The 18,461-nt window shown below is 48.7% G+C and overlaps 2 protein-coding genes across 4 annotated transcripts; one reads left to right on the plus strand and one right to left on the minus strand.

The window, feature by feature from the left end:
* The first annotated feature begins 166 nt into the window (after positions 1-166).
* On the plus strand, positions 167-11,281 carry STRADA (STE20 related adaptor alpha). 3 transcript variants are annotated; one of them, XM_080564748.1, is made up of 13 exons: positions 167-242; positions 332-408; positions 1,679-1,736; positions 2,325-2,353; positions 5,866-5,968; positions 6,492-6,613; positions 6,732-6,840; positions 6,967-7,090; positions 7,770-7,941; positions 8,245-8,349; positions 8,600-8,841; positions 9,344-9,386; positions 9,818-11,281. In XM_080564748.1, exons 2-13 carry the CDS (start codon positions 373-375, stop codon positions 9,968-9,970), a joined length of 1,296 nt encoding a protein of 431 aa, XP_080420874.1. In that variant the 5' UTR covers positions 167-242; positions 332-372; the 3' UTR covers positions 9,971-11,281. The 3 variants fall into 3 exon arrangements, with proteins under 3 accessions (XP_080420874.1, XP_080420872.1, XP_080420873.1); XM_080564746.1 differs by lacking the exon at positions 2,325-2,353 and having other exon boundaries at positions 208-242; positions 332-384; XM_080564747.1 differs by lacking the exons at positions 167-242; positions 2,325-2,353.
* An 824-nt stretch (positions 11,282-12,105) lies between these two features.
* LOC308181433 (E3 ubiquitin-protein ligase RNF113A-like) lies at positions 12,106-17,919 on the minus strand. Its single transcript, XM_080564749.1, has 10 exons — positions 17,768-17,919; positions 17,522-17,598; positions 17,278-17,382; positions 15,736-15,843; positions 15,491-15,600; positions 15,180-15,286; positions 14,609-14,698; positions 13,665-13,758; positions 12,836-12,942; positions 12,106-12,331 (listed from the first exon to the last, which is right to left on the minus strand). The coding sequence occupies exons 1-10, from the start codon at positions 17,865-17,867 to the stop codon at positions 12,249-12,251; spliced, it is 981 nt and encodes a 326-aa protein (XP_080420875.1). The 5' UTR covers positions 17,868-17,919; the 3' UTR covers positions 12,106-12,248.
* Between the last annotated feature and the right edge of the window lie 542 nt (positions 17,920-18,461).

Consider the following 18,461-nt stretch of genomic DNA (forward strand, 5'->3'; position numbering starts at 1 on the left):
TTTTATGTGAGGGACGCGGATGCTGTAGCCAGAGGAGGGCCGTTCTGGTGGGAAGTGCCGGGGTTGGAGGACGGCACCCTGACGGGAGCCAAGATGGCGCCTGCCGCTCCCCCCACCTCAGGTGCGCGCGGCTGCGAGCCGCCATTAGGCGCGGCGGTAGCGGCGCGCTGACGTCACGCGCAGCGACGTGCTGGCGTCACACGCAGCGTCTCCTGCCGGTGCGGGTTGGCCGCGGCGCTGAGGTGAGGCCGGGCCGGGGCTGAGGGGACCGGGGGGGGTCGGGACCGGGACCGAGGTCGGGGTCGGGGCTGAGCCGCTCTCGTCCCCCCAGGTTGCCTTTCAGCAGCGTGTGGCGACGCACCCGCGGCCTCCATGTCTTTCCTTGTAAGTAAACCCGAGCGCCTGAGGGTGAGTGTTACCCCCCGTCGGGAGCGCCACGGCCCGCCCGGCTCCTTCGGGGCTCCTTCGGGAACCGCGCTTGGCCGCTGCCTGCTTGCACACCTGCTGCTTGAGCGCTTGCGCCTTGCACACTTGCTGCTTGTACCTTTGCTCCTTGCACACTCGCTCCCTTGCTGCTTGCACACTTACACCCAGAACCCTTGCTCCTTGCACACTCGCTCCCCGCACGCGTGCATCCCGTCCGTGTGCGGCACCCAGCATTTACAACAAATGTCGTATTTAAGGAGAAGCCGAGTCTCTCCGACCTTTCCTCACGAAGCGACTGCCCTCGTCGCACCGCGTACAGCTCTGCTTTTTCTGAACGTAGCCAAGTTTGGGAAGTTGAACGTCAGCGTTGCTTAATTCTGCGTTTTTGAGTGTCAAAGTGATTTGTTTTACACAAGAGAAGAGCTTCTAGTGGCTTAAACCGAAAGGGTTATGCTGTGCTGTGTGTTTTGAGTTGCTGTCACCAGAGACTGGCGCTTTCCAGGACCGGCCTCGCTCACACTAAGCGACATAACCTCTTTTCTCACTGCTTTTACTGAGCTGACAGGCTCTAATGTGCTACTGCTCCTGACTAATGCCAACTTAATCAACGCTCTGCAAGCCTGAAACTGCATATTCTATTGCCTATTACATATGTAGCCCTATTTTTTTCAACTTGCGAAGCCAAATAGAATGGTAGAAACATTTCTGTGCACAAGCCAATGCTAGCTCTGAATTTTAAGCATGAATTCTGGAAGAGAACTACAGCTTTACAACATTTGGGTTTTAATTTTACTTCTAGTTAATGGATATACTGTCAAAATAGTTCTCAGAGTTCTAAGACATCATCTTGCTATAAAAAGTTGAATCTTTTTCACACCTGTTACACCCAAGGAAACTTTTATTTGCCTGTATAAGGGTACATAGCATGCTTGCTATTTTCATGTGCGTGTATGAAGACTCTTGTCTGAATATTTTAAAATGAACTTTTATTGCAAGTACATGCTATCCAGGAGAGGCGGCAGCACCTAGGGGCTTGCTGGGTGCATGCCAGCATAGTGGCAGAGGAAGGTAATGGTCTTGTCCAAAGTAAGGATGTAGCTCTGATGTTGCAGCTTTTAGATCACAGTAAAATTGTAGAAGTGTTAGGATTGTCTTTTAGTTTTTGTTTTGGGGGGTGTGGAGGGAAGAGGGAGTAGATCGTCTCTGAAGGAAATAACTAATTTTTCTTTTTTTTTTTTTTTTTTTCTTTTAGCGGTGGGTGTCGGAAAAGTTCATTGTTGAGGGCTTAAGAGAGTTTGAACTGTTTGGAGGTAAGTTTTCCTCTCGTTAGATGACATTGGGAAGGTTAATTATGATTCATGAGTGAAAATGGGTTTGGAAACTCTGATGATAGCTCCCCAGCGTGCCCATAGGAGAGCTGGTTGGTTTCTGGTCTGCTTTGTGTGGAACAAGCAAAATCATCCACCGCGATGCAGAAATCTTGGTCAGTGACTTAGAAAGCAATCAGAACAAAGGAAATCAAGATCTCATCTAGATTTTGAGCTTCTAAAGGGAGTGGAAAAACTTTCACTACTTTAAATAAATAACCTTTAGACATTTTCTTCCGTATTTAGGCTAAGTATGTATGTCATTTGTCAATGTCAGTTTACATTTATGTTGAATATCTGAACAGTAGCACTGTTTGAATCTTTTTAATTCCCATTCTTGTACTACGTTTGATTATTTTTAACGTAATTATCTGTAAATTAAACCTTTGTCTACAATATATTTGTATATATGTGCTATCAGTAAGTATCACGCAGGGTTATTTACTTAATTTTCATCAGTAAGTTCCAGCTATATTTTTAATGGGTATCTGTTGAACACAATTTGGTGAACAATTAATTTCTTTACTCCAGAGCAGCCTCCGGGTGACTCTCGGAGAAAAGTAAGTGGCTTTTGCAGGCTGTGGTGCTGTGGTTCATTGCATGGAGATTATCCTTGTGAAAGTTTGATTTTTCTTTTTACCTTAGTTATATATTTCATCTCTATATTTAGCTCTACAAGTGTGGAGACAGGTTTCACCCTGGAGTGGAGGTTTTGGTGTGTGGTTTTAAAACTGTACGTGACTAGTCAAAACTTTAAACTTAATCCCTCAGATTTGAGGGTCTCTCTTTTGAGGTGATTTAGATCCGATTCTTCAGAGACGTTAATCTCTTTGAACTCTTTTAGAATTGAGGGAAGAGGTTAGCCTGTGAGACTTCTGAAAACGGCCCCCACATTTTTATTTTGGCCGTTCTAAGCCAGCGTTCCCCTCTGAACACATTGAGTCTGGTTTCCTTACTTTTCCCTGCAGAGCAGTCACGTCAGAGGCTTCAACATCAGAAGCAAACATCGTGTAATTTGCAGTTTGAGGTGACTTCATGTCCTGTTGGCTGCTCTTCTCCAGAGCCGATTCTGAGAGCTTTGCCTCTTAAGAACTAAAGTCACTTACGAACAAGGAATGTCTGTTCAAAAACATACAGCCAAAATGGGGCTGTTGAGAACTTTACCTTTGCTTTTTGTTCTGCAGGCCCTGACTACATGCTGCGTGGTGCTTTATGAGTAATGCCCACAGAATAACACAATTTATAGCAGAATATAGTGGTCTAAATGATTTCCTACCTGCCCACACCACACTGAAACGTTTCTGTGTGCAGGTGTTGCTTTAGTTTAAGGCAGTTACAAACAGGAATTAAGCGTGATTTGTTTATAACTGTGTCAGTTTAAGCTGTTACAATTGATTTTGTGTCAGTGTCTGTAATTTGCTGGCACAAACAAAGCTGAAAACATGAGATATATACAGAATGTTTTGTATAAGGTCAAGTGAATTCACACCTTATTTAATTGCTTAGCTTCCAGCATATGCTGTTGTGGAAGTAAATGGAGATTAGTTAGCATCTGTATCGTTTTTGTTAAAATATTCCCTTGTGGTTTTGGACATGACAGTGATATTGGTGACTCTATTTTTACATCTAAATAAAAGCTCACTTTTTCTATCATGGCTATACAAAAAGGGAAATAATTGGGGGAAGGGGCAGGAGGAAAATTTGTCTTGCTCATGCTGAAAGGGAATGAAGGAATGAGGAGGTGGTGAGGAAGGCAGCAGAACAAAAACAACTTTCCCTCTTTCTAATTCAGACGGATGTGATTTGGCAGAGGCAGATTCTTGCTAGCATCATATAACTGATTTTCTTACAGCATTTATAACAGCAGTTATCTTTCAAAGATTAATTTCCTTAAACCTATTTCCAATTAAAATCTGATCAACAAGCCTGAAGGCTAGCTCCTAATGAATGCCAGGCCATAAAGCCAGTCGTACGTGACTTCATTTCGCAGCTGCTTTTGCTTTTGACCATACACCAAAAGTTGTCCCGTGTGAAACCACAGAGGAGCTTTTTTGCAGTATTTCATGAGTGACATTTCAGTTTAACTTTTTTTTTTTTTTAAACCCTCGTATGATGTTGGTAAATTTCTGGTAGAGCTCCTTGTGCATTAACTTAGTTATTGGTCACTGCTAACACGAAGACAGGTGAGTGAAGACCTCTGATGTTCTGGAAAACTTTTAAATAGGGATTTTACAGCGTTTTTCCATTCCTGTTGAAACAGCCTACGCCATTCATAAGATTAAATTTATTTAATTTTTCGCATCTGTTTTGTTGGCTTACGCTATATTTGGAGTGGAGTTTATTAAAGCAAACCACTTACGTGCTGCTCCGTGTTTCACCAGCTGTCACTGCTGCACAACGCTGCTTACCAGAGCTTTCCTTTCCTTGGTGGTGCCTTTCTGCTTCAGAGGTTTCCATCTGCCTGTGTGTCTCTGTGTGAAATTGATGGCAGAAGTAACGAGTGATGCAATCCAAGTCAGAATTGACGAGGATCTTTAACACGAGTTTGAAATAGCGAGTAGCAGGTTGCTGCCTGTTTCAGCCAAGCCACAGCACGCTGCAGTGCTAGGACTGGAAGTAAAGGTTTTGAGGTCTGGGGGGTTAGTTACCCTGAAACAGATGCCAGCTAAGTTGCTGTGCTGGAGTTGTTTGAGCTGGAATTGTGTCCTAGCACTGTTCACAAAGCAAAGTTTCAACTTTTCCCATAACTGAAAAATAAACCTATTTTTAAGGTAGACAGAGAGAGGTAAAACGTGTCCTGGTCCGAGTCAGTCAAAAAGCTGAGCTTAGGAAGCCTGAATAGCGACTTATTCCCAAGGTATACTTAGAGCTGAAAGCTTCTCAGGAGCTGAACCCTCAAACAGAACCAAAGGCAATTAATTTATGGTGAATTCATGTCTGCTCTTGTTGCACTACGTTTACCCTTGGCTGAGCGTAGAACAGTGCCTTGTTTTTCAGCTGTCACTGTGTCATTTCCATCTTTCAGCAACGGAAAAAAAGAGTATTCACTGTCACTGCAGGAAAAGGGACAAGCTTTTTCTACCTCATGAATCATGAGGAAAGGTCTGATAAAGGGCACTTGCAGTTGATGAGGAATGAGTTGGCAAAAATGAGCTGGGGTTCCAAATGTCAGGAGGAGTTAATGTGCTAGAAATTTGACATAACGAAGTCTGGACTTAGACACCAAATAAATTTGGATTCCCATTAGGATGCGCTCCTTGTGACTTTGGAAACTTAAGCGAGTTGCAAGGTATAAAGGAACTTGCAAGAAGCTTGAACTTTCCTGCTTGGAAAGATTTTTGTGATTGGAAATAAAGCAGATAGCTTTGTGTCAGATGTGTCGGGGTAGCGTAGTTGGTAGGCTTAGGAGCGCTGCTTCCCTGCGTGGTGTGAGTTTTTTTTCTATTCTTTTTCTTTTCTCCCTGTAAGCACAAATGCATCGCAGCTAAATTTTTGCTTTCATTTGGAGCTTTTCTTTTCATGTGTCTGACCTCCATACCTTTGCTAAGGTGGGTTCATCACTTTTATGTTCGGCTGAGCAGCTTCAGCTGCGCTGCTCTTCTCACAGATGAGCAGCTGAAAACCAGAAGCCCCAGCTTCATCAGGCAGGAACGCTGACTGCCACGGTGCAGGGAGGTGCTGTGAACGAGCTTTCCTTTGGCCTTTGCTCAGGCAAGAAGAGGGTGACACAGAAGTTTGTAAATAATAGGAGAAAGACAGTTACTATAAAGCAGTGCTCAAGCTGTCCTGGGGAATAGTAATTGGCTTTATCCAAATATTTCTAAATAAATTTTAGCCTAACCTAAGTGAGAATATTGCCTTTTACGGTTATTCGTTTAAAACACAGATGTCTGGATCTTCTGAAATGAGGCATCTCCTGGATTTTGATTGATATTTAACTATTAATTGTTTTAACAGCAGTTAAATTGTCTCTTCTATAATTTTTTCATATTCAGTGTGTATGATAATGAACAGATGACTTTTCTACCACGTGATCTTTACTTCTTTTGACCTGACTTTATTTTTTCCCTAGACAAATGAGGCGAGCTCCGAGTCGATAGCTTCTTCCCCTAAAAGGGACACCATGAGCAACTTCCTACCAGACAGCAGCTGCTACGAGTTGCTCACTATCATAGGTAAGATTACTCGTGGGCTGGAGGATCGGAAGTCTGCTCTGCAAAGAGAATAATTTCTGCAGACTTGTTGGCCTTTTCTTGATTAATTACTTATTTTTTGACATTAGATGCCCTTCTTCTTTGATTTTAAAATCACTTTAATGAAAACTGAGATGCTTATCCTGAAGGCTTGCAACTCAAAGAGGCATGTGGTGCGTTAACAATACTGAGTATAAAGGACAAAGTCAGCAGAAGGACTCCGAAGCCCTGTCCTTGGAGGGGCTGTGGCCAAATCATTTTACTTCTGGCTCAGTTTTGAACTTTAAAGACTGGATAATACCAACTTACTGGCTAGGATAATTTCTCTCACTGGGATACATGCTAGGGGAAATGGTATCTGATGGAACAATTACTTTCTTTCACAAGGCTGTAAATAGCTTAAGTAAATGAGTATAAAGATTATTAAGGGTCAAGGACTGGAGGAGTTCTTGAGAAGTGTGTGCTTCCAGAAATATTGCTGAAGCTTTATTGCCTTTTCTTTCAGGCAGAGGCTTTGAAGACTTGATGGTTGTGAACCTGGCCAGGTATAAACCCTCAGGGGAGTATGTCACTGTCAGAAGAGTTAACTTGGAAGCCTGCACCAATGAAATGGTCACATTCTTGCAGGTAACATGAATCCACTAATACAACAGTGCAAGTTTAGGAGAGAACAGATGCTTATCAATCCTGTATTCAAATTCCTGCATTTACTAAAATGAATCAAAATATCTTCTTTGTTTTTTAGGGGGAACTTCATGTTTCCAAGCTCTTCAACCACCCTAACATTGTGCCATACAAAGCAACTTTCATAGCAGACAATGAGCTGTGGGTGGTAACATCTTTCATGGCCTATGGTAGGTGGAGAGGGAACACCTTGACTGCCCATCGTATCCTGTTAGATCGGGTTTAAGAGGTATTGCATCTTTGTTGAAGCATCCTTGTTTTGCTGACCACTGAAGAGGTGTTTTGTTTCTTTTCAGGTTCTGCAAAAGATTTAATCTGTACCCATTTTATGGATGGGATGAGTGAATTGGCGATTGCATATATCCTCCAAGGAGTACTGAAAGCACTTGACTACATCCACCATATGGGCTATGTACATAGGTAAAATAATAATAATTTTTTTAAAATGTCACTGTGCAATAAACTTACGTCTGTACCGTGAAGACCGGTGTCTGAAGTCACGACAAGCCACGCTGGCAGGCAGACTTAAGGCTCTGTTCAGGTGCTGTGTAGAGTCTCTGAATTGAGACTGACAGCGAGGGGAAATTTGTCCTGTTGCTGCAGAAGGTCCTGAGTCCGTAACCTCCAGTCCCGCATTTCTCCTTGCCACGGAAACTTTCTTTGGGAAAATGCAAAGTGAGTGAATCGAGTCCTGTTAGTGGTTGTATACGTAGCTTTGCACAGCATTCATGATGGCCATCAGGACTCTCAGCCTCCTGGTATGCTTTTATCCTTTCCACAGGTGCTTGCTAAGGTTGATTTTTCTCTTCAGTGCTGCAATGTCTTTTAATCTCTTCCTAAATCACCGTGTCCATCCTTTAGGATGTTTTTCCTTTCCTCTGATATATCCTGTTGTGAAAGTAAATTTTAAACACAGAATGTCCTAGGTTATTAGTGGTCACTACGTTTATTGTATGTACTGTAAAATTTGTTTAGCTCAAGTGTTCCTGCCTTAAATCCTCTGTAGCGCACCTCCGCACTAGCGGTGTTCTTGGGGATGCTGTAAGGAACATAAATCCTCGGAGGGCAGAAAACCGGACTTCTTTTTTTGTTGTTTAAGGAGTGTGAAAGCCAGCCATATCCTGATTTCCGTAGATGGGAAGGTGTACCTCTCTGGCCTGCGAAGTAATCTGAGTATGATTAACCACGGGCAGCGACTCAAAGTTGTTCATGACTTCCCCAAATACAGCATCAAAGTCCTACCTTGGCTCAGTCCTGAAGTCTTGCAGCAGGTGTGTTACAAAAACAAAACTACTGCTTGTGCTCGGTGATACATGGCATCTCTGCATAATTTTCTGAGGTTTTAGGGCCTGTTCTGGGAAAAGAAAAACAGCCACGGTGTTGCTTTTTCTCATGATGAGCATCTTGCTTTATACTTCTTAGCTTAAAACTACCACCACGACCAACAAACCATCCTGTATGCGGGTTGTGCCATTTCTGTTCTAACCATTTGGGTTTGTTCTTCTGCATGGCGAGTCATGAGCATTGCCTGTCCACACTGCGAGTCCACAATTTTTATTTTCCTTTTCTTTTAGAATCTCCAGGGTTACGATGCAAAGTCTGACATTTACAGCATAGGGATAACAGCCTGCGAGCTGGCAAACGGACACGTACCATTTAAAGACATGCCTTCCACTCAGGTACGGTTTAAAGGTTTTTCCTTTCTCTCTTTCATCTGAGCACATGGAAGTGCCTTGCAGCACTGGGTTGTGAAGACAGGAGGGTGCTGAGCCTCCCTGAATTCCCTTCTCATTGCTGCTTTTTCCTTAGAACTGCTGTGCTTCTGTATTAAACCTTTGGTGTCCAAATGCTGAGGACATTAGAAATCTACTGAGAAATTTTAACTGTCGTGTTTGCATGCATGGGATGTTGATGTCCCTTCACTTCCAGATGCTCTTGGAAAAGCTGAACGGAACTGTTCCCTGCCTGCTAGACACCACCACTATCCCTGCTGACGAGCTGACTATGAAAACCTCGCGTTCAAGCGCTAACTATGGGCTGGGCGAGAGCATGGCCATTAGCAACGTGAGAGCAGCCAACGGCGAGTCAGCCCTGCACCCTTACCTGCGGACCTTCTCCGCCTGCTTCCACAACTTTGTAGGGCAGTGCCTGCAGCGGAACCCGGACTTCAGGTAAAGCCAGGCCAAAGCTGCTCTTCGGGGCCATGCCACAAGCACCGTTCTAGGGGCTGACTGAACCAGGAGAGCCAGCAAAGGTTGTTTGAAGTTTTTTTCCAAAACTATAGCTGCGTGAGGATGTGCTCTACATTGAGAAGAGTATGCAAAGTACGCGGAACAAAAGCAGGTTAAAATATTCTTTAAGAGAGCCTGAAGAATTTCAGAGTTCATAGCTCTGCTTTGCAACCTTCTCTGGGGAGCGGAGGGGTCCTGCCCTGTCTTTCTGGTGCTCATCAGACCACTCCACGAGGTGTGAAGAGCAGGAATAGCTTTCTGCTGTGTTAGTGGGTTCAGTCTTCACAGACAGTTTGAGTGCCAGAGCTGCTGTGAGGGAGGGGATGGGACACGGTTGTGACAGTGAACTGCCCGCAGACCTCCACTTGAGCATCTTGAAAGGACAAAGTGTCACTGACTGATTTTTCTTGTGTGCTTGCTTTATTCTAACTCCCTTCTGCAGGCCCAGTGCAGGCGCTCTCCTCAATCATCCCTTTTTCAAACAGGTAAGGAACTCGTTTAATATGCAGAGAACAGCAGCTTTTTTGCAGTCATTAGCTTCCTGTGTCACTGAAGCCGAGGGTGGGAGTGTTGAGTTGCTTAATCCTTTCAGATCACAGAAAAATTAAGTCAGTTTGGTGCAGCGTGGTGATCGTCAGCTTCTCCAGGAAGGTGGATGGGGGATGAGGTGAATGTTCTCTGGGAGTGAGGTAGCTCTTGAAGCAGCTGCCTGTTCTGTGGTGCTGCAACTTCTTTTCCTTGCTGAGGCACACAAGTGCTGCTGGAAGGACTGTATGCGAAGCGCCTTCCTGTTACAAGATGCAGAGCAGAAATCCTTTGCACCTCTTGCTGCAGGCAGGAGGATAGCACTGTTTTACTTGCTGCCTGCCTGTGTAGGGAGGCATTTCAGCAGCTGAGTTCTCTCCTTTTTGTGCAGATCAAGCGTCGTGCTTCTGAAGCACTCCCTGAACTTCTGCGCCCCGTCACCCCAATCACCAATTTTGAAGGAACACGGCCCCAGGATCCCAGTGGCATTTTTGGGCTGGTGTCAAACCTGGAGCAGCTAGACGTGGATGACTGGGAGTTCTAGAACAAACAGGGACTATACGTGGTTCTGGAGGAGCTTCCTGGACATTGTAATTTATTGGTCCTGTTCATAAAAGGTGATGAATGTTACACGTAGAAGAGTTTACAGGTCCTTGGGAAGGAACTTCAGCTGCCTGTTTACTTGGAAAGTAGCCTGGAAACAAATGGACAGACCTGAGCTGGAAAAGGCTCAACCCCAAGGAACTGTGGAATATCCCTGTTGGTACAGTGCCCCAACAAGCCCCAGTCCTTGCAGCTGAGAACACTAGGGTGGGTTGAGCGAATCTGTTTAGTTCCGGTCTCTATTTCTGTTTCTAAAAATCACTGGCTTCCTTGTATCACAATCAGAGGCTGTATGTCCCTGTCCTCTTGTTCTTTCTTTTTTAAGGGTGCCTTAGAGTTAAGAAGGGGAAGGAGGCAGCTCTTAGCTTTGGGCATTTTCTTAGAGCTGGTCAGATTAGTTACAGCGTTGTCACCAGGTAACTTTTGAGGGAGGGGAGAAGGAGTGTGCTCTTAGTCACTGCTTTGGGGTGGAAAATTGGAAATAGAGGATGACCTGATTCCGTTTTGAGCACGTTCACTACACTGGACGTTCCTCTGCAGCACTGAGTTCTTCTCCAGTTTGGGAGAGCCCTTGAAGAGACTCCTCAGTCGATGCTGAGTACTCTGATCTCCAGGTCAGACAGGGCAGGGCATTCCAGCCTCTTCTCCCGTGGCTGCCTGGGTCAACAACTGCAGTGTGTAATTCTGTGCAATGTACCAGCATTTTTACTCCCCACAGCGTATCTAGCTCAGCCTTCTGTTAGCTGGGCTGGTTTGACAGCATGAAACATTCACACCAGCTTGTTCTCACTGACTTAACTTGGCATAGAGGGAAAGTAATTTGATTTTCATGCAAAAACCTCTTATTCACAACTCCTCTTTCACCATCATGTACAGAATTATCTTAAGCCTTCTCTTACCATTGCTGTTCCACCTTCCCTGACTGAGTGCCAGGTTAAAAAAAAAATCCTCTGCTTGCTTTTCACATGGCTTCCCTCGATTCATGGCTGTGGCAGCTCGCCCCCATTCCATGGTATTTGTTTTTGGAGGTGTGTTTAAGGCTTTTAGTTTGACCTTTCCAAGGACCGCAAGTGCTGGAGGTCTTTCTACTCTTCAATGAAGCACTGAGAATCCAGTCCTGCAGGTGTGGTTGATGGGAGTAGTGGTGCTGGCAACAGGTCCTTCTTGTGTTTATAAACTGTACTTGAACCCAGATAAAGTTTGTTACTCTAGTTTTTTGCCAAAACAAATAAAATATTTCTGAAGTTTTTAAGCCTGCTGTTTCTGCAAGGTGAGGGTGTAGATCACAGCAGTGATGACAAGCTAGCTCTGCAAACTTACGGTCTTCCCTGCTCCTTACTTAAGAGACTTTATTTTCTACCTCAGCTCATGAAGTCTGCATCTTGCCAAAAGATGCATCCCTCTCACCCAAGCTTGCACGGGGTTGGGGTTAGTGGTACTTGCAGCAAGAAAAAAAATCAAAGTGCCACTTACAGCATAAAACCTTTGGGGTGGTGTTAGTGACGTGCTTCCTCACAGAGGGCTGGTTCCCCAGAACTCTCCTGTTGCCCACTTAAGTCCTAAAGCCTGCTTGACTTACCTCTTGAACTCCCCTGGGAACCAGGAGGCAAGCAGAAGAGACAGGAGGAACACACTCCTGTGAGCTGTAATAACCCACACATACCTGCAGAAGTCTAGCTTACTTTCTAATGCGTTAGCATGTCTAGGGTGAAGGATGAACTTAGCACAAGCTAATTCTTCTCCTGCCTCTCCCTGCTTTCAGCTTACTGCACAATTAAAGGTTACGGACTTAAAGTTTAGGGTCGGGATTGCTCCCTGTAACGTAGGGATGGTTTTATGCTTCCACAGCTAGCAGTCAGACACAAGCAGGATCAGCACAAAGTTAGGCGTGAAACAGCAGTACCTTGTCAAAAAAGCTGTTATGAAATAACTGAGCAGTCTTTAACCCTTCCCCAGGTCTGCTGCTGCACTCAGCCAGGCCATCACGCGGTCCTGCTAGCGGCACAGTGGTACTTAGCCACAACGCTGAGCTTACCTCTTCTTGTGCCTTCACAGAGCAGCGAACAAAGCCCTGGCACCAGTCATGACGGCATTTTAGTAACAGCTGGCTGGATAAACACGCACTGGCTACAGCTGCTGGTCCCAAGGCAACTGCTGTGATCAGTATTTTTTTTTCCCCCACAAAAACTTTATTCAGCTAGATACAAAACAGCGCTTCGCTATTGTGGAGCCTCTCCGTGGTCTGAATGCTCCGATTCCTCCTCCTCCTCCGCCTTGTGTTTTTCCAGTTTTGCCATGAGCTCTGAAACACAGGAAGAGGCAGGATGAGACTCCGGGTATGGGAGATGTCCAGCAGCGAAGCTGGGGGCCCAGGACCCGTAAACATCCCTCTCCCCAGGAACCCAGGGGAGCTACCAGAAGTCACTCGCCTACCCCGAGGCTGAGCTAGGAGCTACCGCCCTTCACTGAGCCCAGGCCATCTGACGCTGCAGTCAGGGCATCGCTGACCTGCCAGCGAGAGCCTCAGACAAGCCCCTGTTCCCCAGCACCCTCCCCCTGCCCTCAGCAGGGTCACCTCCCCGAGTTCCTCATCTGGCCAAGCACAAGACGCTCGTCTCACACCCAGAGCCACCCAGGCCCTGACCCGGTGTCTCCAGGCACTAAAGGAAGTTCTGCCTGCAGCCAAAAGCTGCGAGCCCCAGCTTATGGCCAGGGCAAGCACCACGCACACACATCGGGAACTGGTGCTGTGCTGACGCGCCAGGTGAAAGCCCTCTCCCCCAGGCTGAAGCCCTCTTTCCCTCACCTTTTGCTGGGTTGAAGACGCCGTTGGTTTGCTTGTCACACACGTAACAGCGCTGGGATTTCCGATAGTGCTGGAGGGCACAGCTCTCACAGAAGTAATGCCTACACCTGTAAGGGGAGACAGGTGCCACTGCCAGTCACCAGACACAATCGCTGCATCCAGGAGTTAGATAAAATTGATTACTGAGCCCTGAGGGATGCAAAAGCAAGCTACGTGCACAGCTTCCTCTGGAGCACTGGCCCCATTCCCACGCTGTACTCAGGAAACGTGTTTCAGCACTGCTTTACTGACACAAAAGTGATTGCAGAGAGCCATCCGTGAGCTCTTCCAGGGTCACCACGGGTTCAAGCGCTGAATTTAGCAGGTTGTGGTGTTGCCTGTGGGGAAGTGTGGAGGTATCAGGCAGCCAGCGCTGTGGGCGAGGGCTGGCAGTGTGCGATGTCCCCCTCTGTGCCTTATCCTCGGCCTCTTGCCTTCCCCATGCTTCTGTTTCTCTGCTCACACCCTGCAGTGTCATTCAGTGTTCAGGAGGAAAGAAAGAACAAAACCTCAAGGGGAAGATGATGCAATCAGGCAGCATCTTTTGGAAATCTGGAAGGTGCATGGACAACAAAGGCTTGGGATCCCTACCAAGGAGATGCTTCCGATGTAGTTACGAGGCTCCCTGGGTACCTGAGGCTTTCCACGCCCACCAGAAGAGCCACAGCAGACAACAGGCAGGTTCCACCCAGCAGCCTGCAGGCAGTGACTCTCTTTGCCTCCAGTGAATGACTAGTGGACTCGATCCACGACAGATGTTTGGCTCCCCCCTGCCAAAATAACCACTTACTTGGTGACCACGGGGTTCTTGAAGGAACTTCTGCAGATGAAGCATTTGAAAGGCATGTCCTCCTCGTCGCTGCTCACCTCGTAGTTTTCTTCGTCTGCACAAGAGAAAGTTCACCACACTGGAGCAAGAGCAGAGGCAGCCAGGCCAGCTGACGCGTGGGACGCAAAATATTAAACACGGAGAGAGCACAGCAGGTGGGATTGAATCCCTGCTGGAAACAATAGGGTTCTGGCATCTGGGTGTCACTGATGTCAGTAACACGCGTGGGACTGAGATATAATTAGTCTAATGAGCCAGCGTGCCTGTTGCTCATCTCACAAGAGCAAATTTTTATAGCAGTGAGTGGGCGACGCAGAAGGGACATATCCTCCAGCCCCCTACTTTTTCAATTTTTTTTTTCCCAAAGCAGCTGCTACCAAACGCTTCAGCTCCAACTGAGCAGAGCCTGCACCCATCCCTGCAACTGCGCAGGGGTTCGTGAGCGACACTCAGCAGCAGTCCTGGGCCACAGGTATGGATGCCGAGTGAGAAATAATGACGTAGCATGGAAGCACTCCAGCTTCGGGGCACCCGTGGGGCAGGAAATGGTTGCACCTCCCCAGCTCCACAGGGCTCCCTGCTGGCACTCATACAATAGCGTGCTACACTCTGTACAGACAGGGCGAATAACTCTCCCTGGTGTCAGTCGGTGGTTATCTGAAAGCAGCAGATTTGCTCAGCACTGTCAGTGGTTCCTGGCACTAAGCTTATCCCACAGCAGGGAGTTCCACAGCTTTGTGGAACAGAGTCCTTTCTGTCCAGTGTTAATTCAACCCGTGGCCTATGCAATGAGACAACACAGTCCCTGAGTCATATTCAAAACAAGAGTATGAGAGAAGGCAGGACTGTGTGGCCACCACTACGATCAGCTTTGGGAGAGGCAGAGCAGAGGGGTGGTGCCGTACCATTGACTCCGTAGCGGCCTTCATCCAGCTCCCGTTCAATCTGCCAGCCGTGTTTGTAGTCCGAGCGGTCGTGGAGGAATTTGCAGCTGTCTGAGGAGCACAAAGACAGACAGATAAACACCCTTCGTCCCGCTGCCTAGCTGCCCACCAGACACCCCGTTCAGGGGCAGCCTGAGCTGTGCCCAGGACAAAGTGAAACCTGATTGTTTCCCCTCCCAGCCCTGCTCTTCCTCCCAGGGCAGTGCCAAGCAGGCCATATCTCCTCCTCAGGACTGACAGGCCACGAGCACTGTGCTCTGTATGCCACAGCGACAGATCCAGCACTGACCCACGTGGGAAGTGGGATATGGATCAGGAAATCCCATCCCTCCCACAGCCCCAAGTGAGATGAACGTTATACCAAACAATTTTGCAACAGCACCACATTCTAGCTCTGCAAACAAGTGCCTGTAAAGCAGTAAGTGCACATCTGCGTGCCACAAACATGGGATCACCAGCTGGACTAGATCCCTTCGGATCCCTCTGCAGATCTGGTGCAGCACACATTCAGCTGCAGGCAAGGCCCACTCACCTCCGAAGCCGCAGAACCCCGTTTCTTTGTAATCCTTACAGATGTCAGGCTGGTAGTCCCATCGCACCGTGGCCCGCAAGTGCTCTGGAGCACGGATGGGTCCTTTTCTGAAAGGGTGGGAGAAGGCTCAGGCCAGCTGCGCCGCTGCGGTGGAGAAGGCCCCTGGGGGCCTGGTCAGAACCAGACACCGGACTCATTAGACAGGAACAAGTCGGCAGGATCAGCAAAGTTCAAGCCCCAAACAAGTGCCTTTGGGGACAGCGCCTGAACTCCTCTGTGATCGCACTCCTCCAAGGCTCATCCCAACCTACCTGACCATTCCTGAAGAGGCATTTCCCATAGACGTGTCCTTGGGCTTCACATACTTCTGATAGTTGTTAATACCACGGTAGATTTTATCATCTTCCTTTCCTCTCAGTTCCTAGGAAAGGGAAGAAAAAAAAAAAAGTTATTAAGGGTCAGAAGAGCTTCACATCTTCACGTCCCAGATAGCTTTTACATCTCTGACAACAGTCTCCCAACCCAGCCCTGCCTTCAGTCAGCAAGGCTGACTGACCTCCTGGATCTTCTGGCTGCGCTCAAAGATGGCCTGGGCATCTTTCTCCTTCTCCGTGTCCAGCTCATACACTGCTGTGGCCCCCATGTCTTCTGGGCCAACGGGTTTCTGAAAAGCAAGAACAACTTTTGACCACAGTGAAGTGAAAACAGAGCTCCTTGGCTACCTGGAGGGTGGGTCACAGAACTGAGCACGGCCTGCTTCACCTTCCAGCAGTTTGTAACTTCCTCTACCACTTGCCAGAGTGAATCCCCCACAGGCTGGATCCAGTGCTTGCAGAGGCCAGGATGCTAATTACTGATTGCTCCTGAGTTTTAGCCTGCAAAGTCAGGACACGCTCGTCCTCACTTTACTCCTCAAGCTCAGCCTTGGCTTAGCTAGAAACTGAGCTCAGGTCTCCCGTGTCCAACACTTCAACATGAGACAATCCTGCCTACACGCAGGATATTACATCCAAACTTTAACCCAGCTGTGGGTGGCTTGCACTCAGTTTTAATACAGTGATCTGGTTTAGATTCCTCTTGAATGCACCGAACAGACACCTATTCCAGCTCTCCAGGAACGGCTGCATAGAAACTGAAGAATAATTATAACCAGCCTAAACTGAAAACAAATCCAACTTATATGCCAAAAGCTTCTGGAGCCCGAAGGCTGTCACCTCCTCCTCCTCCTCTCTTCCCATCTTCCTGCAGCAAGTACCGCAAACAATATGCAGCCCCCCCTTTGCAGCAGCCAAAGTGGTGAATAATTACAGCACGAGTTTTCATATTAGTCTCTAATGGGATAAGGAGACCCAAGTCTGATCCCACATCTTTGACTGGGGACAGCTGGACATTATTCCCATTTTATACAGAACAAATGGAGGCACAGAGACTAAGGAAACAAGTCTGAAAAAGAATAAGAAGAATCAATACACCAAACGTTGGTACTTGCTTTTAATACTACTTATATCCTGACCAGACTCTTACTAATAGGCACAATTTCACTGCATAAAGAGGAGAGTTAGAGAAAAAAACAGTGGGAAGAGCTCCAAACCTTCACAACTGATTTCTCTCCACTCCAGTTGTTAACAAGACCCTCAGGTGTCCCCTGTCAATCCTAAATAAACACTGACCTCTCTGTGTAGCTTTTACCCCATCACTAGTCACAAGAATAAAGATGGGAGCACCTTCTAAATTACTTGAATTCCTTTGGGACGAAGCTGTTCTAAAGCTGTAAACACAAACCTAACAATTAGGGAAACCTGATTCAAGAGCTCCGTCTCCTGAAAACTTTGTGTGACGTGGGGCAAGTTCGATGCCATCGTGAGGTTTTAACTCCCGCCTCTACGAGAGGACGACCAACCTTAGGTGGCCTCCCAGTAACGCAGGGGGCATCGAGAGAACAAACTCAGCGTAAGGTGCTTGTGTATGATGAGGCAAAGGACACAGAAACGCATCTATAGGTAAAAAGCAAGAACAGCCGATCCCACACCCACGGAGCCTCCCTGGCCAGCCGGAGCTGCCCTCGCGCCCCGGGACCCCCGCCGCGCTCCGTCCTTACCGCCGACCTGGTGGATTTGTAGGTGACGCCGATCTCCTTTGAGGGATCCTCGTCCTCGCTGCTGCTCGCTGCGTACGCGGGCCTCTCCTTCGGGCACCGCCTGGTCTGGGGGGCGAGGAGGCAGCGGGGTGAGGGCGGGCAGGACCCCCAGGACCCCCCAGGACCCCCCAGGACCCCCCAGGACCCTCAGGACCCTCAGGGCGCCGCGCCCAGCCCGGATCAGCGCCCACCCCCCCCCCTTTACCTTCTGGATCATGGGGTTGGGGGTCTCCCGCCGCCTCTCCTTGCGCACCACCGTGCTGCCCTCCTCGCCGCTGCTCTCTGGGGGAGGAAACCCGGGGCTGAGGGGGGAGCCCGAGGGCCGAGCCCCCCTCCCCCGTCCCAGGACACGGCCACAGGGCGGGCACCGCGACCGCCCCCTCACACCCCTCGGCTCCCCCCGCGCCGTAACAGCCCGGCTCCGGTCCCAGAGCCCCCCGGTGACCCTCACCCCCTTCCAGGTCGCTGCTGGGCCGCTTGCGCCGCCCCCGGCCCGCCGCCGGGCCCCGCTTCTTGAAGACGAAGCCGCACACCGGGGCCCCGTCCGCCATCTTGCGGCCTCGCGGCGGCCCCGCGCCATGGCGCCCCCTGCGGGACGGGAGGGGCGGGGCAGGGGGCGGGGCCCGGGGGAGGCCACGCCCCCTCCTCCTCCCCCCGCCGGCAGCCGGGGGGCCCCGCGCGTCGCCATGGCAACCGGCAGCGCCGCGGGGCTGGGGGGGTGGGGAGTGTGCAAGGGTGTGTGTGCACGGGGGGGGGTGTGTGTGCAAGGGGGTGTGCACGGGGGGGGTGCAAGGGTGTGTGTGCACGGGGGGGGGTGGTGTGCAAGGGTGTGTGTGCACGGGGGGGGTGCAAGGGGGTGTGTGCACGGGGGGGGTGCAAGGGGGTGTGTGCACGGGGGGGGTGCAAGGGGGTGTGTGCATAGCTGTGTGTGTGTGTGTGCAAGGGTGTGTGTGCATACAGTGTGTGCGCGCATGGGGTGTGGTTGTACAAGGGTGTGTGTGCATAGCTGTGTGTGTGCATAGCTGTGTGTGTGCATAGCTGTGTGTGCACATGGGATGTGGGTGTGCATGGGTGTGGGTGTACAAGGGTGTGTGAGTAGGTGCATAGCTGTGTGTGTGTGTGTGTGTGTGCATGGGTGTGCATGA

This window comes from Anser brachyrhynchus (genome assembly GCF_964034855.1).
Source record: "Anser brachyrhynchus genome assembly, chromosome: 22".
NCBI lineage: Eukaryota > Metazoa > Chordata > Aves > Anseriformes > Anatidae > Anser > Anser brachyrhynchus.